This window comes from Denticeps clupeoides, chromosome 13 (genome assembly GCF_900700375.1).
Source record: "Denticeps clupeoides chromosome 13, fDenClu1.1, whole genome shotgun sequence".
Taxonomy (NCBI): domain Eukaryota; kingdom Metazoa; phylum Chordata; class Actinopteri; order Clupeiformes; family Denticipitidae; genus Denticeps; species Denticeps clupeoides.
In genome coordinates, this window is record NC_041719.1 from 1019085 (window position 1) to 1044666 (window position 25582).

General features: G+C 43.7%; 5 protein-coding genes across 5 annotated transcripts; all 5 read right to left on the reverse strand.

Annotated features, from left to right (window-relative positions):
- Positions 1-1099: 1099 nt before the first annotated feature.
- LOC114802607 (odorant receptor 131-2-like) lies at positions 1100-2309 on the reverse strand. The gene is made up of 2 exons (XM_029001667.1): positions 2303-2309; positions 1100-2184 (listed from the first exon to the last, which is right to left on the reverse strand). The coding sequence occupies exon 2, from the start codon at positions 2175-2177 to the stop codon at positions 1224-1226; it is 954 nt and encodes a 317-aa protein (XP_028857500.1). The 5' UTR covers positions 2178-2184; positions 2303-2309; the 3' UTR covers positions 1100-1223.
- A 3735-nt stretch (positions 2310-6044) lies between these two features.
- On the reverse strand, positions 6045-7349 carry LOC114802631 (odorant receptor 131-2-like). Its single transcript, XM_029001719.1, has 2 exons — positions 7343-7349; positions 6045-7215 (listed from the first exon to the last, which is right to left on the reverse strand). Exon 2 carries the CDS (start codon positions 7206-7208, stop codon positions 6255-6257), a length of 954 nt encoding a protein of 317 aa, XP_028857552.1. The 5' UTR covers positions 7209-7215; positions 7343-7349; the 3' UTR covers positions 6045-6254.
- Positions 7350-10411: 3062 nt separating this feature from the next.
- LOC114802497 (odorant receptor 131-2-like) lies at positions 10412-12007 on the reverse strand. Its single transcript, XM_029001456.1, has one exon. The coding sequence runs from the start codon at positions 11728-11730 to the stop codon at positions 10774-10776; it is 957 nt and encodes a 318-aa protein (XP_028857289.1). The 5' UTR covers positions 11731-12007; the 3' UTR covers positions 10412-10773.
- Positions 12008-16898: 4891 nt separating this feature from the next.
- LOC114802065 (odorant receptor 131-2-like) lies at positions 16899-18209 on the reverse strand. Its single transcript, XM_029000697.1, has one exon. It carries the CDS (start codon positions 18052-18054, stop codon positions 17059-17061), a length of 996 nt encoding a protein of 331 aa, XP_028856530.1. The 5' UTR covers positions 18055-18209; the 3' UTR covers positions 16899-17058.
- Positions 18210-21808: 3599 nt separating this feature from the next.
- On the reverse strand, positions 21809-22747 carry LOC114802164 (odorant receptor 131-2-like). The gene has a single exon (XM_029000863.1). The coding sequence runs from the start codon at positions 22745-22747 to the stop codon at positions 21809-21811; it is 939 nt and encodes a 312-aa protein (XP_028856696.1).
- Between the last annotated feature and the right edge of the window lie 2835 nt (positions 22748-25582).

Below are 25582 nucleotides of genomic sequence, written 5' to 3' on the forward strand. Positions count from 1 at the left end.
GGGTGTGAACATGAAGATGTTGATGTAGATGAAGGGCCACAAGAAGACCTGCACTTGACCTGTCACATGCCTATATAAGATCTAAACATTACTGACTAGTAAAAGGTCGGAATTTTTAAAAGTACTTCGTTCATTCTTTGTTCATGTTTAATGAAGTAAAAAACGCTGTGCATTAACCAGCTCACACGAGACAGTGTGATCCAGTCACTATATAGCTGGTAGATGCTTCCCACACTGACAATGTTGATTAAAAAAAAACAAAACAGCTGTTAAAACGGTGAAAGTATGATGCACATAACCAAATATACAAATTAATGTATAAAAAGGCAATGACTGGATAAGTAGATTTCATAGAATTTAGACTGTGACAGAGTGATTGTGGGAGCACGAGGCCTCAATTTCCCATCACAGTTCTGACTGTGACCTCGGTGTGTTTGGGATGTGCTAGAGAAGAATTTCCTGCGACCTTGTGCACCTCACACTTTTTGGTCCATCAGTGACCCGAGGAATGGGTGTTGAAGGGCAACTCCGGGAATATATCCTGGAGGGAAGGGGGAATGATTACCCAGGAATGGGGGCCTGGCGGGGTCACACCCTGCTTCACCCTGCAGCACATCATGTGAAGTTTAAAAAATATATATATATTTATTAGAAAGATGCATGGTATGTCACAAGGACAAGGGAGAAAACTCTGGACAATGCATATCTGTCTTATGCTTAAAACCTGGATTACAATGAGACCAGAAAATGTATTAGGAAATGTAAAATATGCATTTATAGTTTGAGAATTAATGCTGTTACAAACATACAAACCCGATGACAATGAAATTACTTTGCAAACTGTAAGTGGTGGCCTAGCGGTTAAGGAAGCGGCCCCGTAATGGTAAGGTTTCCGGTTCTAATCCCCATCCGCCGAGGTGCCACTGAACTAAAGCACCATCCCCACACACTGCTCCCCGGGCGCCTGTCATGGCTGCTGGTTGGTGATGGTTAAATACAGAGAACACGTTTCACCGTGCATGACAAACATTTCACTTTCTTTCCTTTTTATTTATTGAACATTAAATAGAAATAAACAAACAAAACTGTTTTCTTCCGAGATTTTTTTTACTAGGATGAGAGCAACATATGTAAATTTTTATGGGCCTGTCTGGGCGTTTTTCATAACCTCCTGAGCAACATATGTAAATTACTTCCCCAAACTACTGAATCAATATTCCCATTCATTTGCTGGAAACAATAGGAGTTGCTCTGCACCTGGCATAGTATTTCACTGCAGAACAGAACTTCTCATCCCTGAAACCGTAGATCATGGGACTGAGGGACCTCGTGAGGATATCAAAAGTGAGAAAATTAAAATAGCGGACAACCAGATAGAGGTCTACATTAACAGAAATTATCTGTGCCTCAACATAAGGAGTGAAAGCCTTTAAAGTGCAAAGAAGAAGCTGTACAGCATGCAGCAGGAGGGTTCGCTGGGCCTTAGATGCTGTCTGCTTATTCTTCTCAGAGGCCCTACGAGCAACAGTTATGATGGAACCATAAATGTAGATGAGCATGAGGGTGATTACGGCAATGTTCGCTATTGCCAGGTGGCTCCGCAGCTCCCTCTGCCAGCTCTGCAGATACAGGATTTCATAATAGCAGAAGTTGAGCTGACTGAAGTAGCTCCTTGACACCATGGTGAGAAAGATGATCAGATCTATTAGTGGTTTCAGGAAGCTGAAAATCCAGACCATGGCTACAACTATCTGTGTCCGGCTGGGAGAGAAGATGCTGACGTGTCTTAAAGGCATGCAGATGGCCACATATCGCTCCAGACACATGGTAACAATTACATTGGGTGACACCTGTGTGACCATCCCCATGACCAAAACGTAAGGAATACAGACACTTATGGGCAGCAGTAGGTTCACGTGCATCATAACCACCACAAAGTTGGTCATGAGGAGAAAGGCCGCGTCTCCAATCAAGTTCTGGGCAAAGAGAACGTAGCGTGGTTCTGCTCTCAGGGTGTGTTTCTTCAGGAAAACATAGAACATGAAGATGTTGATGTAGATGAATGGCCACACAAGGACCTGCACTAGAGCTGTGGTCACGTTCAGGCGCACCAGGTTGTCGGTCTTCAGCAGCTTCTGACTGCTGGTGCTCACACTTTGGCTGCTGTTTTCATACATCTCCCACCTGACAGGGGAAAAAAAGTTATCATCTTTAAATACATATTCATAGTATTTATGAATGGATATATTCAGAAACCACAATTCAATTCAACCACAGTTCTATCTACTAACTAATGCATTACCTGAGGTTCTGTGTTACTAAGCCACAAGAACTGAACTCCCAGTCTCCCTTTTTTATACTGTCAGGGTGATTTGAATATTGTGACTTCACTTCTGTCCCTGCTGAGGCAATAACATTTCACCACTTGACGGACACCACTTCATATGAGCGTGCGGGGAAACTTTTATTTAAATTCAGCAGAAAAACACTGGAGGATTTGCGTTATGTTCATGACTTTTGTCCCGTTTTTTTTTTCTCTACGAAACGTCTTTTTCGCAATTCCTTCCAAGAACCCACAACAATGCACGAATGTAGCACAATGTTGTCAACCATGAAATCAAACTTTCGAACATCGGTTGATGTGATGCTACCTTTTGAAAAAACATTGAGCAGAAAGGTTTAAAAATGGTGAAAGGTGCTACATTTATTTGTAAGTCATAGATTCTATTGTTACTTTTGTTGCTGAATCAAGATATATATTGAATAGTGTGCTATTTATTTGTGTATTCCATGTCACATGCCCTGGTGTCACGTCGGCGAGCTGACCGGGGAAGGAAGCGCAGAGTCGGGACATAATATAACCAAGGATTTATTATAAAATAGAAACAAAACCAGCGCAATGACCAAAAACGGGAAATAACAAGGGGAGAACAAAAACTAGCCCGCAGGCATGTGGAGATTGCGAGAACTCAAAACAACAAAGAACAGTTGCCAGGTCAAGTTCACAAAACAGAGTTCACTAAAATGTCGCCGCAGCAGAAGGAGCAAAGTCACAGACTTTTAACCGCTGTTCGGATTGGGCAGAGGTGATGTGTCCAGGTGCAGTCAATCCTGACAGAGCCCCCCTCCAAGGGATACGTACCATCAGTGGAGGCAGCAGGGTGGACGGCGGCCCCGGACCCCTCGGCCTGGCTCCCTGACGTGGTCTTGCATGGCGGCCCCGGACCCTCCAACCTGAATGCCTTCCATTTACATTTACAGCATTTACAATCAGTAGTTACAGGGACAGTCCCCCCTGGAGCAACTTAGGGTTAAGTGTCTTTCTCAGGGACACAATGGTAGGAAGAGGGATTTGAACCTGTGACTCCGTAGTCTTCTGGTTCATAGGCAATTGTGTTACCCACTAGGCTACTACCATCCCTGTTGCCCTGCTGTTGACCTCTTGTGCCGGTACCTGGTTCTAAATATGCTGGCTACTAAAAGTCTCTTCTCTCCCCATCACGGAGCTCTTTCGCTACAATATAAATAAAGTGGCCGAAGGACCGGGTGGTCGTAATAGTGAGACTGATTGATCAGGCATCCTAATGAAGTGGCTGGTATCAGATTCCATTGAATTACAGTGCTGGTGATGCTGCTGTATCAGTACCCCTTGTAAGGCCCCCTTTGTTGGCAATGACACTCTAGCAGAACCACTTAAAAGGGGCCCCATTTTACAAATGCTACCAATGCTAAAATTAACATTCAATGCATTCTAATGGTCAAATGACCATGTTTGAGCGTTAATAGCTTGGCCACGGCCAGTCCGATTGCTTATAAAAGTAATAGCACACTTCACACAACAAAGTACTCATTTTTGATATATAGCATGCCGTGTGCATGCTTCGGTACGACCCGCAATAAGTGCCGAAAAAAGTCTGAAATAAATAAAAATATATATATATAGAAATCAAAATTCCAAGAGAAATTTTGATGGGCCTGTCTGGGCATTGGTCACAGCAGCGGGCGTGGCCTCCAGAACTGGTGTCAGCTGTAAGAGCAGGCGGTATAACTACCACAGCCGATGGAACAGCCGGTTTAAATGACTTTAGGTGATATTTAGAACATGTTCAAAAATGAGCATGTTATCATGGTAAAGGGGCGTGGCCAAGTCACATTAAATTTGGTGACGTTTGGAGCATGTTGAAAAATTAGCATCTTAGCATGTCAATGCTAGCATACTAACGTCAAAAATGCTAATAGGGTGTAGCCAAGATTCGTCATGTGAAATTCGGTGAGGTCTGGAGTATTTTTTTAAAAATTAGCATGTAAGCATGCTAATGTTAGCATGCTAACATAAAAAAAAACAAACAGGGCGTGGCCAAGATGCGTCACGTTAAATTTGGTGACGTTTGGGGCATGTTGAAAAATTAGCATATTACAATTCTAATGTTAACATCAAAAATGCTAACAGGGCGTGGCCATAATTTAAATAAAGTGGCTGAAGGACCAGGCATCCTAATGAAGTTCCTGGTTTAAGATTCCACTGAATTACAGTGCTGGCGCTGCTGCTGTATCAGTACCCCTTGTATGGCCCCCTTTGCTGGCAATGACACAGTAGCAGTACCACTTAAAAGGGGCCCCATTTTACCAATGCTACCAATGCTAAAATTAGCATTCAATGCATTCTAATGGGCAAATGACCCTGTTTGAGCGTTAATAGCTCGGCCACGCCCAGTCCGTAATAGCACACCTCACATAATAAAGTACAAATTTTTGATATATAGCATATATAGCTTCGGTTTGACCCGCATTAAGTGTCAAAAGAAGTCTGAAATAATAAATAAAAAAAGAAATAAAATAAAAAATTTCCGCCCATTGACACTTTTTTGGTTTTTCCAAAATTGTGCGTGATCTGTAAATCAGACAGAGACCAACCATATGTCAAAACGTCGGTCTTGGCGAGATCTACGAGACAATATCAAACCATCTGGACACAAAGTAAAATAAACACATTCCAAAAACACTTTCTGGGGAATTGCGTGTAGACCGCAAATCCAATCGAGCCAAGCCATATGTCAAACCGCACATGAAAGTTGTGTGTATGCGAACCATGTTATGTCAAATTCTAAGAGTTTCTAAGACTCAAATTTCACACTTTTAATAGTTTGGTCACGAATTGTGGGCATCCTGTAGTCTCCAACGAAGCAATTAATATGTCATTTTTCATTTTCCTGACACCTGTTGGCGGTAGCAACACAACCAATATGTCAGATTGTGTAACTCGATTCCCGTGTCTCTAGCTTTGACAGCTGGTCACAGGGAGCTGGAAACTTCTTAAAATTTACTTTTTAAAATTTGAACCGGATTTGTGGGCGGTCCATATGACCTTATGTCATATTGTGCAGCGTTGTTTCTGTGCATTTCACGGTCTTAGAGTGGCAGGCTTAAATGTAACACATGTCATTTTTTGCCTTTATCCCAGCTCTTAACTTCTATCCACTTTCTGCCATGACAAATGCAATTTCCCACTTTGGGACTAATAAAGGTTTATCTTATCTTATCATAATTGCATACTTTCGGGTTGTCTGCAAACCAGCACTGTGATTAGATGTCAGTTTATTGATACGTCAGATGCAGATCAGTGATTCCCACAATGCAATATGTAAGACAGGAGAGAAGGTAATTTACTAAAAAAAAATCTATGGTCGGCGTTGGTCACAAGCCTCAGATTTCTGACTCTCTTGTGCTAAATAAACGGACCTACGTCACATATTAGAGTGAAATCAAAGCTTTTTTTACTGGCTTTGCCCATGACAGCATTACAGGCATGCTGTGGGTTCACTGAATAAAGTGTTACAGGGTTATAGTGGATTTCCTGTGAAGTGTTGCAGACCAGGTCAGAAGGACTGTGTATGGAGGGACGTGCTTGCCCTGCTATTTTTGGTGGCTGTGGAATATGACAATGCGTCAATGGTGGCCTAGCGGTTAAGAAAGCGGCCCCGTAATCAGAAGGTTGCCGTCAAGGTGCCACTGAACTAAAGCACCGTCCCCACACACTGCTCCCCGGGCGCCTGTCATGGCTGCTGGTTGGTGATGGTTAAATACAGAGGACACGTTTCACCATGCATGACAATCATTTCACTTTCTTTCCTTTTTATTTATTGAACATTAAATAGAAATAAACAAACAGAACTGTTTTCTTCCGAGATTTTTTCCCTAGGATGAGAGAAACTTATGTAAATTACTTCCCCAAACTACTGAATCAATATTCCCATTCATTTGCTGGAAACAATAGGAGTTGCTCTGCACCTGGCATAGTATTTCACTGCAGAACAGAACTTCTCATCCCTAAAACCGTAGATCATGGGACTGAGGGACCTCGTGAGGATATCAAAAGAGAGAAAATTAAAATAGCGGACAACCACATAGAGGTCTATATTAACAGAAATTATCTGTGCCTCAACATAAGGAGTGAAAGCCTTTAAAGTGCAAAGAAGAAGCTGTACAGCATGCAGCAGGAGGGTTCGCTGGGCCTTAGATGCTGTCTGCTTATTCTTCTCAGAGGCCCTACGAGCAACAGTTATGATGGAACCATAAATGAAAATAAGCATGAGGGTGATTACGGCAATGTTCGCTATTGCCAGGTGGCTGCGCAGCTCCCTCTGCCAGCTCTGCAGATACAGGATTTCATAATAGCAGAAGTTGAGCTGACTGAAGTAGCTCCTTGACACCATGGTGAGAAAGATGATCAGATCTATTAGTGGTTTCAGGAAGCTGAAAATCCAGACCATGGCTACAACTATCTGTGTCCGGCTGGGAGAGAAGATGCTGACGTGTCTTAAAGGCATGCAGATGGCCACATATCGCTCCAGACACATGGTAACAATTACATTGGGTGAGACCTGTGTGAGCATCCCCATGACCAAAACGTAAGGAATACAGACACTTATGGGCAGCAGTAGGTTCACATGCATCATAACCACCACAAAGTTGGTCATGAGGAGAAAGGCCGCGTCTCCAATCAAGTTCTGGGCAAAGAGAACGTAGCGTGGTTCTGCTCTCAGGGTGTGTTTCTTCAGGAAAACATAGAACATGAAGATGTTGATGTAGATGAATGGCCACACAAGGACCTGCACTAGAGCTGTGGTCACATTCAGGCGCACCAGGTTGTTGCCCTTCAGCAGCTTCTGACTGCTGGTGCTCACACTTTGGCTGCTGTTTTCATACATCTCCCACCTGACAGGGGAAAAAAAGTTATCATCTTTAAATACATATTCATAGTATTTATGAATGGATATATTCAAAAACCACAATTCAATTCAACCACAGTTCTATCTACTAACTAATGCATTAGAGACATTACCTGAGGTTCTGTGTTACTAAGCCACAAGAACTGAACTCCCAGTCTCCCTTTTTTATACTGTCAGGTTGATTTGAATATCGTGACTTCACTTCTGTCCCTGCTGAGCCAATAACATTTCACATTACATTTTATTCTAATGCATGTGACACGTGTCGACATGTGACCAACGGACACCACATGACATGAGTGTGCGGGGAAACTTTCATTCTGTTGTACTGACAATAAACCAATCTTGAATCTTGAATCTTGAACCCCAAGAGAGAACCCAGGAGCCTGAATAGCATCATCCAGCTGGCCACCTCTCTGGATCAATGGCAGGTCAAACACGGCAGGTAATGACACGAGCAACGGTGCCATGTCCCAACCGACCCCAACATTTGTTGGAAAATGCCAAGGTTTGACATAGGCAGGCTCACCAGTGGGCCTGCCTATCATGACCAGCTCCGTCACCCACACTTGTTGATTCAGGGCAGCTATGAACCTAATGGATATGGATCTGGCCAAGGATCTGGATTCCTGTTCTCCATTGCAACCTTCCACAGTTCAAGGCCTCAAAGGATGACCCCCTAGGATTGGCTTAGGGTGGTCATGCACTTACAAACCATCCCAGTCCAGTCGACCACTAACCATGACCACTTCGAGAACATCTCCTTTTTCCTTGCCTCCTCTCCCCAAGAATCCAGGATTCTGGGGTACCCTTGGCTAAGCCTGCACAACTTGCACTTCAATTGGAGGGTTGGTACCCCCGGTGGGACCCCAAGTGCCGGGGGCTTAAGGCCCTGCATTTCCACTAACGCAAATGTAACAAAATCACAATTAAGAACAAGTACCCACTGCCTTCTCTCCACTTAGCCGGGGCCAGGACCTTGACCTCAGATATGCCTAACACCTGGTCGGCAGCATTCCAAGTGTCAGCATTCCAAGTGTCAGAATACCTTAACCATTCAGTCTTCATCTACCTTGATGACATGATCGTCTGCTCCCCTGGCCCATGTTCGGCATGTGTTAGAGGTGCTGACGGAACTCCTCAATCATCGGCTCTTTGTCAGTGTGGATTTCACATGACTATCAACACGCTCCTTGGCTGCCAGCTATTGCCTGCACACCTGTGTGTTTTTGTCCCACCAGATAACACTAGCTGAACAGAAATATGATGTGGGGAACAGGGAGCTATCCCTGGAAGTATGGCGGTATTGGTTAGAGGGGACAGAGCATCCGTTCATGAACCTGCAATAAATACAAGAGGTCCGATGACTAAATCCACGCTGGGCTAGGTGGTCCCTCCTCTTCACTCGTTTTAACTTTCACCTCTCCTACCAGCCATGTACAATTCCAGAGAGGCCATCATTCCCCAGCCATGCATCCTAGTGCCAGGAGGTCCTCCAGGGGGTGTTGGTTTGGTTAGATGTTTCTGGAGGACCTCCTCACCAAGTGCCCACCAGACTGCTGCTAGGCCATGAAATGACATAACCCCAGCCTCGTTCACGCAGGTACCCGAGTGTCTAAATCCTTGCCAATGTCCACCAGGGCCAAGAAGTTGGGGGCAAGGTACTGTATAAAAGACCATGTGGTGTGGGAGAAGAGAATAGAGTGTGTAGAAAAACTCTTTCTCCCTCCACACAAAGCACTGTATTCAACCACTCCAATTTGATGTTACCTGGCAGAAAGAGGCATGGCACAATAGAGGTTAAAAAATGAACAGTTTCAAAGTTATTAACACCGGTAAATAATTTTTGTAGTTACATGTGGATATTAAATGTAAAAAGGTACCAAGGTTACAGAGAAATTAAAAATGAGAAGAAAGAGTAAAGAGGGAGAAGAGAAAAAGAGGGGGAGAGAAAGACTCAGAAGCCTTCCGGCTTCCGATGGAAAACCCCCTGAGCAAGAAAGCTCAGAGTCCCTTTTCCACATGTGAGCAGACCTTTATACCCCTGGCCTACAGGAAGTTGTCACTGACCAATCAGAACCTGTTGTTTCTGATGTCACGCCCCCGGTGCCTCCCATTTGGGGAAGACAAAGAGGGTGGGCGGTCCTGACGGCTGACACTTCACACGTTGCCGTCAGACAAAAGGCATGTAAAACAGAGGTGCTGAATCTTCACACACAATCATCGACACAGGAATGTCACACCTCCCCCTGCAGACAGCTGTTATGCAACACAAAAGCAGGCTCCCGTGATGTCCATCCTTATAGTACATTGATACATGTCAATAAACGAGACAGAACAACCTGGTGTTGTAACAGCTGTCCATTCCTGGGTCCCCCAAAGAAATCCTGGTTTTCCGTGTCTCCCTACTCCCCACCTCCCTGGGGTCCACCACCCTCTCTGCAAATTGGGGGCATCCCGACTTACTCCTGGACATCCGCAGATGGGGCCAGGGACTTGAATATCTGGTGGACTGGGAGGGCTACGGGCTGGAGGAAGTCTCCTCATTGCCTTGTGGTGACGTCCTGGACCCGGCTCTCGTGGACTATACATCGTAACAGAAATTCCTTGAAAAGCAGACCTGCACAGACTGCAGGTGACACTCATGCCCGGGCCTTTTGGCCTGTTCATGCCTGTTTTGTTCTTATTTATATTTCTTTTGTCAATTCTCAATTAAAAATGCATAACGCAAGTCGGTTATATGTTTTATAATTCTGAATCTTATCGGCCCTAAGCCTCATCAATATTTATTACTGTTTGTGAAATACAATTATAAGCAACAGGAACCATCATCTTATGACAAGCTAACATTTAATGTGTAGAAGTGACTTATATTTTCATTGTCTGACTATTGAAAAAAAATAATACTTAATAACCATTAGTTTACGAAGACCTGTTCACATCAGAAATGTGCTAATATAACATGATATATTGTGCAAAATTATGTCTGTAAAGATTCTCAGTCATCCAGGTAAATTTGTCTGAAAGTTGAGTCGTGGCAACTTGACTTTCTTTCTTTAAGGTAGAGACGTTTCATTCTGCATCCACAGAACTTTGTCAATTATGTGTGGCCATATTACTGATGCCAATTCCTTAATGTAAAATATCTAATATCTAAGCCTGAGGAAATACACACAACTCAGTACAAACACACTTTTATAAACGTACTATAAGAAAGAGAACATAGTTTAACTCAAAAGAGGATAGAGAACACCAGCTGTTGATATAACTATAAAATAATGACAGAGTCATGTAAAAATATACGACTATTAATTCGATCTGTATACATTGAGCTGGGAAAATAAACAGATTGTTCACAATTTCACATGATGCTACAAGGACTCTCCACAAAAACATTATAAACTTGCATCAAAGTTTTAGTGCGTAATAAGCAGCTGAAATAATTCTTCGCACACCATAATGTCATGTTGATTGAATTACAGTGCATTGGATCATGGGGGAAAACGTTCTGCTGCATTTAAATGGTCTCATTCGTGGCTGAGGGTTACTTGTCAGAAGTGATCTGATTTATATTACAGTTGGCATAATACTTAATTGCAGCATAAAACTTTTCATCTCTGAAGCCATAGATAAGTGGACTTATCGCCCTTGAAAGGATGGAGAAAGCCAGAAAATTGAAAGAGCGAACAATCATGTATATATAGAGATCTGCAGCTTTCAGGACCTGGGCCTCGACATATGGGCAGATGATCTCCACGGTGCACAACGACAGCTGTAGCAAGTGCAGCAGGAGGGTGCGTTTGGCCTTTGATGCCACCGTCTTGTTGTCACCAGAAGCCCTATGTGCTACAACGATTATAGAGCCGTAGCAGAAGAACAGAATAATCAGAATCAGCAGATAATTTGCGATATAAAGATTTCCCCTCATCATCAGGTGCCATCTTTCCAACAGCATAATCTCGTAGTAACAGAAGGTCATTTGAGTGTAGTAGCTTGTTGAAACGGCGTTGAGGAAGATGACGAAATCTAGGAAGGGTTTGATGAAGCTGAGCACCCACACGGCCGCTATGACGGTCGTGGTCCGTTTTGGGGTGAAGATGTTGACGTGCTGCAGGGGCATGCAGATGGCCACGTAGCGCTCTAGACACATGGCCACGATGACCGTGGGCGAGAGGTGGGTGAGGCCGTCCATCACGATGCAGAGCGGGACGCAGAAAGCCACGGGCAGCAGAAGGTGCACGTGCACGGTGAGCACGACAAAATTGGTCAAGACCAGGAAGAAGCAGTCACCTAGAAGCGTCTGAGCAAACAGCACGTAACGCGTCTCCACCCTCAGAACTTCTCGCCGCAGAAAGACGAAGAACATAAAGAGGTCGATGTAGACAAAGGGCCACACCAGTAGCTGGATCAGTGCAGTGGTAATGTCCACTCGCAGGGAGTGGGGGGACTCTAGTGGCTCCTGAACAGTGACATTCACAACGTGACTGCTGTTCTCAGTCATTTTTCAGCTCCACGAAGGAACATTCACAGTTAAATAAAACCTGCACAAGAGTAACAAATACGGAATTCCATACTGAATAGCGGGATAAGAAGAAACATGCCTAAATATATAAATAGATGTATTGCACATAAAATGACATGAGTTCAGAGACCCCAATAAACAAGAACAAAAAACAGAATACAATTTGAATACAATATTAATCTGAAACAGTAATGATATTAAAAAGAAAACTCAGTATAGACCCCTTAAATAAATGGTGCACGTTTGGCTTGTCATAGCGGAGATGTTCGTCCTGAGTAGAGGCCACATGCATCTGCAGGCAGGCCTTTTATCCCAGACACTTAAGGAAGTTGTATAAATATTAAGCAGTTTACTAGCCAATGGTAGCGCATCATCATTAATATTATGCAATTGTCCTTCATGGTGTGCATGGTCCACTGTCACTGTTTGTAATAATCAGAATCGTGTGCACACGTTTACACAAGCAGTCACACCTCACTCACTGTACTGTTCTCTGTTTAGACAGCATGGTTATGTGAATTTGATGCTGGCAACATGACGAACATCTGGACAGCATAGCAGGCTGCCACACTGAGGAGAACATGGAGAACCATCACCAGGACAAAATTCATCATTCATCATAGGTTCAGAAGGTCTTTTGTTCTAGCCGCTGTCAAGACTCTACAACAAAGACCTCACAGTTGGCCACACACACACACAGACAAGCAAACACACACATCAAATACACCACGGTAGTTACCAGTTGTACAGGTGTACCCATTGTACATGTGTAGATACCGATTGTACATGTGTAGATAAATACATATACATATTTATTTTTTGCTGCTCTTAACTTTGTTCTATCCACTTTCTGCCGTGACTAATAAAGGTTTATCTTATCATATCTTATCTTATCTTATCTTATCTTATCATAATTGCATCATTTCGGGTTTTCTGCAAACCAGCACTGTGATTAGACGTCAGTTTATTGATACGTCAGATGCAGAGAAATGATTCCCACAATGCAATATGTAAGACAGGAGAGACAGTAACTTCCTAAAAAAAGTTCTATAGTAGGCGCTTGGTCACAAACCTCAGATTTCTGACAATCTTGTGCTAAATAAACGGACCTACGTCACATATTAGAATGAAATCAGAAGCTGGGTTTGCCGGTTTTTACTGGCTTTGCCCATGACAGCATTACGGGCATGCTGTGGGTTCACTGAATAAGGTGAAGACATAAAATTTCATGTTATAGTGGATTTCCTGTAAAATCCCTCCACACTAGAGAAGTGTTGCAGACCAGCTCAGAAGGACTGTGTATGGAGGGACGTGCTTGCCTTGCTATTCTTGGTGGCTGTGGAATTTCACAATGAGTCAGTGGTGGCCTAGCAGTTAAAAAAGCGGCCCCGTAATCAGAAGGTTGACAGTTCGAATCCCGATTTGAAAAAGTCACATGTGATAGTCACATGTTATACACAGCAGCACAGCACACAGTGCACAAAGTGAAATATGTCCTCTGCATTTAACCCATCACCATGAGTGAAGTGAAGTGAAGTGATTGTCACATGTGATACAAAGCAACACAGCACACGATGCACACAGTGAAATTTGCCCTCTGCATTTAACCCATCACCCTTGGTGAGCAGTGGGCAGCCATGACAGGCACCCGGGGAGCAGTGTGGGGACGCTGCTTTGCTCAGTGGTACCTCAGTGGCACCTTGGCGGATCGGGATTCGAACCGGCAACCTTCTGATTACAGGGCCGCTTCCTTAACCGCTAGGCCACCACTGCCCCACTGAGTGAGCAGTGGGCACCATGACAGGTGCCCGGGGAGCAGTGTGTGGGGACGGTGCTTTGCTAAGTGGCACCTTGGCGGATCGGGATTCAAACCGGCAACCTTCTGATTACGGGTCCGCTTCCTTCACCGCTAGGCCACCACTGGCCCACCAAAAGCGCCACTGCTTATACTGACACTGTATACCATGCTGTATACAATACTGCTGTTACAATGCATTCACACCTGAACATAGAGGATAAGATCAGAATTTGTGACAAACATCCAGGTATGAGTAAAGAATAATGGACGAAAGAAGGTTTGTGTGTCTTTAAGCAAAGTAACTAATGACCTCTGATAAATGGTGAACAACACACCCACAAACACAACTTAACACAATTCAAAATATGTTATTCTACTGCTGGGACACCAGGGTGCAAATTAACCTTTAATTAGTGCGACACGGTTAGACAACGGGTGCAATCCTTGTAGAGGGCTGCCACATATTCCCGGTTTGGTAATTAAGAGCTGATAAATTATTTACAGAGCAAATATTTAGGCATGAGTGTATTCAGAGATGGGAACAATCTGTTTCCCTGCCTTGTGTGTGATGACTCCGGTTTGTGTACGTTCTCAGTTTGAGGATGATGAAATGTTGCTGAAAGAGTGAACCACAGGAGATTTCATGCGCAGTCACGGTAAAGTCTGTGTGTGGGCCCATCATAGCTCATAAGTAGCTCATAATCACATACAGTACGTTCTCATTTTGAGGATGATGAAATGTTGCTGAAAGAGTGAACCACGGGAGAATTCATGCGCAGTCACGGTAAAGTCTGTGTGTGGGTACATCATAGCTCATAAGTAGCTCATAATCACATACAGTATGTCTCAATGGGCTGTGACAGGCCCTACAGTTCACATCCCCCACACTTAACCCTTCTGCACACAAAGAAAATGGATGAAACCATGAGAAGGAGTGATACAGAGCGGGATGTCCTTCCAGGGTAGAGGGAGCCTGCAACTGGTGTCCAAGAAAAGAAATAGTCCAACAGGTGTAGTGGTGGGATGGGATATGTGAAACGACACCAAATAAATTTAAACATCTCAGATATCTTTACATTCCATTCCACTGGTAGTGAGTAGTAAGAGCAGCAGCTGGGAAGCAGCTCAGAGGCCTTTATTGTTAGAATTCTTACTGTCTCTTATTGTTATGATAGCCTCTACTATCATATTGTACAACCCAACATATTCTAGCACGTAGACTATAAACCAGCTGGTCTTCTGCATCCTAAAAAAAAAGATGTCGGAGCGACATTAGCTCGCAGCGGCCTCTCCGGTTCCACAAAGGTGCTTTTTTTTTTTAAAGCTTTTCTGTCCTTCAGCCCGCTTGAAAAGACACTTGGACATCGGGGAAAAGGATGTCCATGTCTACAATCAGAGAAAACTCCTCCAGCTAACCTACATGATGACTTAAGAAAAACTACCGCGCAAACTCGGACCACAGCGTAGAGCAGGCCCTGATGCCGCCTGATGCGGGAAACAGATGGGGGTCCGTGCTAGGCCAAGGACTAATCCTCTGCCATCCGTCCTACTGTCCAATGTCTCTTCCCTGGACAGTAAACCGGACAACATCACACTTCGGCGAGAATCTAGAGACTGCTGCGTCACAATTCCGGACGCCGCCATTCAGTAACCCGCATTAACCCTGATACTCAGGGGAGCCGGCACGGCCATGACACAGTTTCATGTATATATTACAAAGTTGAATTAAAAGGCAAACTAAATTTAGAGGTGAAGTTTAATGTATAGTATTTCCTAAAAACAGAATGTTTCTAAGATACTTCAACAAAAGGCATTGTTATAAATAAAGTAAAGTGATTTTCATAAAGCACAGCACATGGTGACACGGTGAAATGTTTAACCATCACCCTTGGTGAGCAGTGGGCACCATGACAGGCGCCCGGGGAGCAGTGTATGGGGATGCTGCTTTGCTCAGTGGCACCTCAGTGGCACCTTGGCAGGTTGGGATTGAAACCCGCCACTGTCCACCACCACTGCTGGTAAAACTGGTAAAACTGTTGCCCGTTATGTCATGGTCTAGGGTCAGGGTCAAATGGAAATGTCAGGATACTGCAGACACGGACACGAAGGGGCGAGCCTAGCGGGGAAGGAAACCGACCCGTAATCCTGAACCTGATAAATGCAGAGGACACATTTCCCAGGGTGCTGTGCTGTGGGGTGTCACATGCGACAACAAAGCAATTAAAAAAAATTATGTATACTAGCGGTGGGCGAGGTTCGGGCGCGGGGGAGGAATGTGGGGGAGAGCGGCACCACGGGGGTGTGATGAAAGAGAGATGGGTGGGAGTCAAACACCGTAAAGTCATCAGCGGGATAATCCAGGGATTGTGAGTCGATCGTTAGGGTCGCGGCCAAGGCAAAACGTGAGAAAAATGTTACAAACATTTAGCAAAGGAATGAAAACTGTGATAAGCCAAATGATCAGGACAAAAACTAGACCACAGAAATCGAACCTCTGGGTGAAAGTGGTGGGCCAGTGGTGGTCTAGCGGTTAAGGAAGCGGCCCCGTAATCAGGAGGTTGCCGGTTCGAATCCCGGTCCGCCAAGGTGCCACTGAGGCAAGGTGCCACCGTCCCCACACACTGCTCCCCGGGTGCCTGTCATGGCTGCTCACTGCTCACTCAAGGTGATAATTAAATGCAGAGGACAAATTTAACTGTGTGCACCGTGTGCTGTGCTGCTGTGTATCACATGTGACAATCACTTCACTTTACTGTACTTTTACTTTAAAACACTGCTGTGAAAAGGGGACTGCTTTATCAACAGCTCATGCTGTGGAGATCAACAGACTGTCCACCACAAAAGTTCTGTTCGCCACAAGATATGTATTATTTTATAATAAAATGTAGTTAAAGGCAACTTTCATGCAGACAGGGAAAAGAAACACTAAAATCATTTAGCCATGTGTTGTAGGCTTCTGATGTTGTAGGCTGCAGAACGCCATAAATACAGCACATACAAATTAAACATATACTGTACATGAAGGTAAAACCTTTGTGTCTCTTTGAGATCGATTGTTTGATGGCAAAAAGGCAGTTAAACCACAGACTGAGTCTTCAAGGACTTTACAAGCTTTAATTCATAAAAAGACAGTTAGCGCATGACAACAAATGCCCACAAAGTGATCATTCACTGTTCTTCACTGTTATGTGGAATGAATTTCCACTTGAGGTCAGAACAGCTCAGTCACTGAGCTCAAGACCTTCCTCTTTAGAGAATATTTAGATGAACTTGTAACCTTCTGATTATCTAACCTATCTATAGAAACTACAACAGAGTGAATAAAAAGATTGTATTCATAGTTGGGGGTCCTAGTGAACCAGAACTGACCACTTCATCTATGGTAACATGGAAGCACGTTGGAAGTCGCTCTGGATATGGACGTCTGCCAAATGCCTTAAATGTAAATGTTATGAGAAACTATGAACAAGGACAATAACATAAGAATATTTCATAATAATTATACAGTGTCATATTACCATAGGTTTAGTTTTTGTCTGAACTCTTGATATGGATTTAATTGAACTGAACAGATTAGAAACAAATGTGTAATGTCCAAAAAAAACATAATTTCTTAAAACGACAGAAAATTTCTCATCTCTTAATCCATAAATAAGTGGGCTAAGACAACGTGGTGCAAGAATGAACAACATAAAATTGGAATATCTCACTTTTAAATACAGCAACATGTCAATATGCAGTATGCTACTTTCCACATAGGGACATATAAACTGGAGCAGTGACAGCAGTAGCTGGAAAGCATGGAGAAGCACAGTTCGGAGGCCTTTATTTGTAGACTTCTTGTTTTCTGATGATGCTGCCCTTGCAGCCTTCATTATCTTGACGTAGGTAAAGAGGACGATTCCAAACATGACAAGAAAGTACATCTGAAATAAAGTTGTTCTCACAAGGTTCTGCCAGCTCTCCACAAAAAGCACGTCTATGCTGCACATAACATATGTCTGCAAAAATTTAGAAGGTATTAAAAATAATGATACATAGAGAACGTATATCGGTATCACTGAACTGATGAGCCACATAATAAGGAGGCCCATGTTCCTGGTCCTGGGAGTGGAGATGTCAGCGTGCCTCAGAGGCATACAGATAGCGACATAACGCTCCAAACACATGGCAACAAGGGCTAAAGGTGAAACGATTGAGAGCAAAGACATGATGACAGAAAGCAAGCAGCAGACGACAAAGTGAATCGCCACCTGGTAGTAAATAAGTACAACTGACAAGTTTGTAATAAGAATCAGCCCCGAATCGGGAAAGAGCGTCTGAGAAAACAGAATATAGCGTGTGTCCGTCCTGAAGGCTTCTTTCTTCAGGAAGGTGAAGATCATCAGACAATTTATGTAGAGAAAAATCGCAACAACTGCTAGCTGTATAATAACAAAACTCTCCATTAATAAAAACATTTTTCGGTTGATTTTCATGTTGGAATATTCAGTATCATTCTGCATACTTTACTTTAAAATAAATTAAATAAACTGTTTCTGTAAAAATTATTCAGTTGACAAAAGGCCAGATTCTGTCCAGTATTATTTCTAGAAAATAACATCAAGAAAAAAAAAAGATATTTCTTCATTGCTCCTCCATCTAGAAAGTCATATTTCATGAGGTCCGTACAGAGAGGTTTCATTTAAAGTTTCGTAGATTTGTCACATGAGGTATTTTATATTATTTTTAATGTATGACAATAGTGACAGTGGGTGGACCTTAAAAACGTAGTTATTGTCATAGCAACAAAGTTATATCAAGAGAGGTGCAAAGGATTCCCAGGTGTGAGGACAGTTTTGTCCCTGATAGTTATGCCACCAGAGGCCTCCTTTAGTGACGTCCTGGTCATACTGGGACCATACTGTCACTAGTGGTTGCCTCTGTAATGATGATCCTGTTGTGTGCTGTGGCTTCCTTGCCCAATCATTTTAGCAAGTACAAGCCAACGCTTCGCTGAGTTCAGCCTTGGTACCTACCTGCCTCAAAACCACCAAGATCATCCCAGTGCCAAAGAAGTCAACTGTATCCTGCCACAAGCACTCACACCCATCATTACAAAGTGCTTAGAGAGGCTGGATCTGAGGTTCATGAAGACCCAACTTCCAAAGAATCTGGACCCACTTCAGTTGGCCTACTGACCAAAAAAGACACCTGTGCCAGAATTCTGTTTATTGACTCAGCTAATGAAGTTGGACCTGCTGGGAATAAGCTCTCCACTCTGCAACTGGATCTTGGACTTCATAACAGACAAGCCTGAGCACTATCAACAGGGTGGTAGTAGCCTAGCGGGTAACACACTTGCCTATGAACCAGAAGACCCAGGTTCAAATCCCACTTACTACCATTGTGTCCCTGAGCAAGACACTTAACCCTAAGTTGCTCCAGGGGGACTGTCCCTGTAACTACTGATTGTAAGTCGCTCTGGATAAGGGCGTCTGCTAAATGCTGTAAATGTAAAATGTAAATGTCAACAAGATGAAAGAGAAGGTTGTCAACTTCAGGAAGAATCCAACTGTCCCCACACCACTGCACATCAATATATCTGCTGTTGAGATCGTAAGCAGTGTGAACTTCCTGGGTGTGCACATGACAGATGATCTCTCCTGGAGCCTCAACACCACCTCCACCACCAAGAAAGCCCAGCTTACATCTATACTTCCTCAGGAAGCTGAAGAAGGTCAACCTCCCTCCTCTAATCCTCTAACGGGGGACCATTGAGATGTTCTCTGCTGCTACATCACTGTCTGGTACGGGAACTGCACTGTTGCTGAACAGAAGAAGTCCCTGCAGCGAATAGTGAAGACAGCAGAGCTCATCATCTGGGTTCCACCTCCACCCATCTCCCAGCTCTACGAGAAATACCTCATTCGTTGAGCTTGGACAATAATGATGGACTCTCACCACCCCTCACATGTCCTGTTCTCCCTCCTACCGTCTGGTAGACGATTCCGCAGCATCAGAACTGTAACTGCCAGACACGGCAAGAGCTTCTTCCCACAAGCAAGTCAGAGCTCTCAATGCACTCAATGCAGCACCATCACCAGAACACTGTTAAACTCAACAACAATACAATTTCAGCCTTATGCACCTGATAACATACTGACCATTTTGCACATATCAATTTATTCAGAAATCTAACCCAAAGGTGTGTGTTGTAATTACCTTGCAACCAAATGCAAGGTAAGAAAGTCCACATTAATGCAGCAGCCTCTGTGCTTTCCAACACATAGCCAGCATCATTCCACACCCAGTCACAAGTGCACTTTATGCCAGTCTGTGACCTTGTTTAAAAGGTTTAAATGTGACAACTGGTTCTGGAGAAACATGTATTGTCAAACATGAATGCAGCTGAACAATGAAACAATGAAGGCAGACAATGAGCAGGCACGGATGACGTGGGTTATGGTGCTTTTATACAGGATGACCTTGGCCCCTTCCGCTTCCGGTTCAGTGCCTCTGATGTCTTGTTGTGGTGCGGGATCCAGGACCATTCTTCGGGATCGTGGCCCTCCTAGGATGGGCAGAACAGAAGCAATGGAAATACTTCTCCAACTTCTGGTTAATTGGCTCTGTCTGCCCGCTTGGAGGGTACCCTGAGGTAAGGCTGACAGAAACCTCGAGCTGTTTCCAGAACTGCCGCCAGAAACAGGAGATGAATTGTGGGCCCCACTCTGACAGAGAGAGGTAGTGGTGGCCATGGGGCAGTGGTGGCCTAGCGGTTAAGGAAGCGGCCCCGTAATCAGAAGGTTGCCGGTTCGAGTCCCGATCTGCCAAGGTGCCACTGAGGTGCCACTGAGCAAAGCACCGTCCCCACACACTGCTCCCCGGGCGCCTGTCATGGTGCCCACTGCTCACTCAGGGTGATGGGTTAAATGCAGAGGACAAACTTCACTGTGTGCACCATGTGCTGTGTATCACATGTGACAATCACTTCACTTTAAAGAGAGGTCATTGGTTGGACGATCTCAAGATTCAAGATTCAACACTGGTTTATTGTCAGTACAACCGTATACACAGTACACTGTGTATTGCCCCAATAGTGCAATAATAAAAGAAAAATATATATGTGTTTAAGCCTAACACTAAACATAAATACTGTACAGATTATCGCTATAGGTGAAAAGTGAAACTTTTCTGTACAATGAACAGGTTGAACAGGACATAACTGGACAACATCATGTAAGATGCTTGTATGTAGATATGTTGGATATTTCAAACAGGACACACAAGACAAGACAGACATGTGCAAAAAGAGTAGAGATGAGTTGAGATTTGAGATGAGTTGAGATTTGCAAAAATCAGGTGCATAAGGCTGGAAGTGTAGATAAGGCTGGAAGGCTGGATCTGGCTAAAGTTGCAGAGAAATTGTCTGGAAAAGTTTGCGGAGCTAAACTTGTTGATGTATGGTAGTGCGCAGGGACCAGCCTGTCACAGCAGAGAACTTGGCTGGGTCAGGACACCCTCCGAGGTGCTGATATGGAATCCGAGGAAGGCGACATTAGTGGTGTGAAAGGTACTCTTTTCCAATTTGATGAACAATCGGTTCTGCAAGAGGGTCTGGAGGACAGTGCGGACATGGGTCATGTGGGTCTGTACATCGGGTGAGAAAATTAGAATGCTTGGAATGCGGCTGGGTTAATGGAAAGGCCAAAAAGGTATGACAAGGTACTCGTAATTATTCCGGTCTTCCATTCATCCCCCTCTCACATACAAAGAATTTAGCCGATGATAGTTAATACACGGCCTTGAGCCCCCGCCCTTCTTTCCCACAAAAAAGAACGTGGAGGGTCAGATGATTCCGCTGGCGAAAGAAGATATATTTCCCCCGTACTCTAGCTACACAGACCATTTTTATCTGTAAAGAAGTGAACTTTTTTAACATGTTCTACAGAATGTTGTTTTCTTGTTCAGATTCTGTAATATCTTGTATTAATTACAGTACTGGATGTGCCAGTGTGAGGTAGGGGTGGGTGTGTGTCCCATGATCAGTATGAGGGTGGCGGTTACCAAGGTAACAGTAGTCAGGAGCAAAAGCAGGAGCAAAACGTACATCATGTAGTCAAGGACTTTCCAAGCTTTAATTCAAGCATAACAAGGCACTTAGGATGTGACTTGAAATCCTTCTCAAAGTGATCATTCAATGCTATGATAAACCACAAACAAGGACAATGTCATAATTACATACAAATAAGAATATATCATAATAAATATACAGTGTCATATTACCATAGGTTTAGTTTTTGTCTGAACTCTTGATCTGGAATGAATTGAACTGAACAGATTGGAAACAAATGTGTAATGTCCAAAAAAAACATAATTTCTTAAAACAACAGAAAATTTCTCATCTCTTAATCCATAAATAAGTGGGCTAAGACAACGTGGCGCAAGAAAAAACACTATAAAATCAGAATATCTCAGATTTACATACAGCAATATGTCAATGTGCAGTACACTAGTTTCCACATAGGGACATATAAACCGGAGCAGCGACAGCAGTAGCTGGAAAGCATGGAGAAGCACAGTTCGGAGGCCTTTATTTGTAGACTTCTTGTTTTTTGATGATGCTGCCCTTGCAGCCTTCATTATCTTGAAGTAGCTAAAGAGGACGATTCCAAACATGACAAGAAAGTACATCTGAAATAAAGTTGATCTCACAAGGTTCTGCCAGCTCTCCACAAAAAGCACGTCTATGCTGCACACAACATATGCCAGCAAAAATTTAGAAGGTATTGAAAATAAAGATACAAAGAGAACGTATATCGGTATCACTGAACTGATGAGCCACATAATAAGGAGGCAGATGTTCCTGGTCCTGGGAGTGGAGATGTCAGCGTGCCTCAGAGGCATACAGATAGCGACATAACGCTCCAAACACATGGCAACAAGGGCTAAAGGTGAAACGATTGAGAGCAAAGACATGATGACAGAAAGCAAGCAGCAGACGACAAAGTGAATCGCCACCTGGTAGTAGACGAGTGCGAGTGCCAGGTTTGCAATAAGAATCAGCCCCGAATCGGGAAAGAGCGTCTGAGAAAACAGAATATAGCGTGTGTCCGTCCTGAAGGCTTCTTTCTTCAGGAAGGTGAAGATCATCAGACAATTTATGTAGAGAAAAATCACAACAACTGCTAGCTGTATAATAAGAAAATTCCCCATTAATAAATTGATATTTTGGTTGATTTTCATGTTGGAATATTCAGTATCATTCTGCATACTTTCAAAATAAATTAAATAAATGTTTTATGTAAAAATAATTCAGTTGACAAAAGGCCAGATCCTGTCCAGTATTATTTCTTGAAAATAACATCAAGAAAAAAAAAGATATTTCTTCATTGCTCCTCCATCTAGAAAGACATATTTCATGAGGTCTGTACAGAGAGGTTTCATTTAAAGTTTCGTAGATTTGTCACATTTATAATGTGTGACAAAGGTGACAATGGGTGGATCTTTAAAACATAGTTATTGTCATAGCAACAAAGTTATATCAAGAGAGGTGCAAAGGATTCCCAGGTGTGAGGACAGTTGTCTTGTCCCTGATATAGATGAAGCTGAATAGTTACCCCACCAGAGGCCTCCTTTAGTGACGTCCTGGTCATACTGGGACCCGGTCACTAGTGGTTGCCTCGGTACGCTGCTTATTAAAGGTTTATGTTTAATTTGTAAATTATCTTCACCGTTTTCCACCCTTGTACTGAAAGTGAAGTGATTGGCATTGTGAGACACTGCAGCACAGCACACGGTGACATAATGAAATGTTTTTTTTAATGTTGTAGGTTAAACGATGACAACGATGGACTCATTTTCAGCCAGATTTATCACTCATGTTTTTGAGCTTTCAGTGCAGTAATCTGGCGATTCATTATTGCGATCAGAAGAAAGAAACAGAAATTGCTTTTTATTTGCACTGGGTCCAGCAGGTGGTGCCAACAGACACTCGTAATATTAAACCCCGCCTGGAAGCGCAAATGCAGCACTTCTCACCCATGATCCTGCCCATCTACCCCATGTAAGATGGGAAATCACAAGCCGGTGACGTTCTAGAGCTTTGTTTTGCGTAGAGGTTCATCACCTCCATTCTCCATGTCTTTGTCAGACTGCCTTTGTCAGACGCCCTTTGTCAGACGGTGTGAAAGGCCAGCCATTTGTTTAGTGATCCCCCGCTCTGTCTTTGTTGGCCTCAGAGAGGAGACACCAAGGGCGTGACAGGGCAGAAACAACAAATTCTGATTGGTCTGTGGCAACTTCCTGGGAGTCAAATGTATAAAAGAATTTTCTCTTGTGGTCCATTTCCTTTTCATCGGGAACTGGGTCTTCCAGTTCCTGAGTCTTTTCTTCTTTCTCTGTTTCTCCTGACTTTTTCTCCTTTTCTCCTGTCTTTTATTTTGGGTTTTTCTGTAATGTACAATATTTACGTGTAACTGCAATAATAAATCTATTATTATTAGATATTGTTCATCCTTTTAACCTCTATTGTGCCATGCCTCTTTCTGCCAGGTAACATCACGTTGAAATGGCTTTAATACAGTGATTTTGAGTAGGAGACACTACTGTTACACTACTCCTCTTTTTACACCCACAATGTGGCACTTCACCACACACGTAGTAGTAGCCTAGTGTGTAACACACTCACCTATGAACCAGAAGACCCAGGTTCAAACCCCAGTTACTACCATCGTGTCCCTGAGCAAGACACTTAACCCTAAGTTGCTCCGGGGGGGGACTGTCCCTGTAACTGATTTTAAGTCACTCTGGATAAGGCCGTCTGGTAAATACCGTAAATGTAAATGTAAATTCTTCCTACTTCCTCTCATACCATTTGCTGGCATCAACCACCACATTGCCTGCCCACCCGCCCAAAGACATTGGAAGACCCAACCAACATAATGTCCACACAATATACCCAACAAGTGGCGGATAGGTCTGTGTGACCACCGTGGCCGAGTCACATTCATGTCCCGCTGTGGGGTCTTGCCCCGATGCCCCATACTCAGGCTGATTTCAAGGTATTTTAAAGTGAAGTGATTGTCATTGTGATACACAGCACATGGTGCACACAATGTTTTTAATCCATCACCCTTGTGTGTGGGGACGGTGCTTTGCTCAGTGGCACCTTGGGTTGGGCTTCAGGATTCAAACTGGTAACCTTCTGATTACAGGTGGGGCCAACACTCCACCCGACGTGCCCAGCCGGGCCGCCACGCCTGACCAAGCCAGGGAGCCAGCCCGAGAGACCAGGGCCGCCACGCCTGACCACACCGGGGAGCCAGCCCAAGGGACCGGGTCCTCCAAGGAGAGGATACAGCAGGGAAGGAGCCTGTGGTTGCCGCTGTCCGCCCCGCCGCCTCCACTGATGGTACTGCTGGGGCTCCGAGGACGTAGCCCTTGGAGGGGGGGGGCTATGTCAGGATTGACTGCAGCTGGGCTCAACACCGTTGGCCAATCCTGATGGCGCATAAATGCCGGAGACTTCCGCCCCTTCAGAATCTCCGGCATTATCATGAACTCTGTCATGAACTTGACCTCCGTGAGCGACTGTGTTTATGTTTTGAGTTCTGGCAATCGCCACATGCCTGCGGGTTTATTTATGTTGTTCCCCTTTATTTCCCTTTTCGGCCACCGCGCCATTCTTTTGTTGTGTTTATTGTTTGTTTATTAATAAAACCCCGTTCCCAGCATGTCACACCTCTGCGCTTCCTTCCCCCGTAAGTCCATAGACGTGACAGATGTAGAGAAAAATCCCAACAACTGCTAGCTGTATAATAACAAAACTGTCCATTAATAAAAACATTTTTCGGTTGATTTTCATATTGGAATATTCAGTATCATTCTGCATACTTTACTTTAAAATACATTAAATAAACGGTTTCTGTAAAAATTATTCAGTTGACAAAAGGCCACATTCTGTCCAGTATTATTTCTAGAAAATAACATCAAGTAAAGAAAAAAAAGATATTCATCATTGCTCCTCCATCTAGAAAGATATATTTCATG

Excerpts from the sequence above, each read along its gene's own strand:
- LOC114802631 (XM_029001719.1), bottom strand. The coding sequence starts at position 7,208 with ATGTATGAAAACAGCAGCCAAAGTGTGAGCACCAGCAGTCAGAAGCTG.
- LOC114802497 (XM_029001456.1), bottom strand. The coding sequence starts at position 11,730 with ATGACTGAGAACAGCAGTCACGTTGTGAATGTCACTGTTCAGGAGCCA.
- LOC114802607 (XM_029001667.1), bottom strand. The coding sequence starts at position 2,177 with ATGTATGAAAACAGCAGCCAAAGTGTGAGCACCAGCAGTCAGAAGCTG.
- LOC114802065 (XM_029000697.1), bottom strand. The coding sequence starts at position 18,054 with ATGCAGAATGATACTGAATATTCCAACATGAAAATCAACCGAAAAATG.
- LOC114802164 (XM_029000863.1), bottom strand. The coding sequence starts at position 22,747 with ATGGGGAATTTTCTTATTATACAGCTAGCAGTTGTTGTGATTTTTCTC.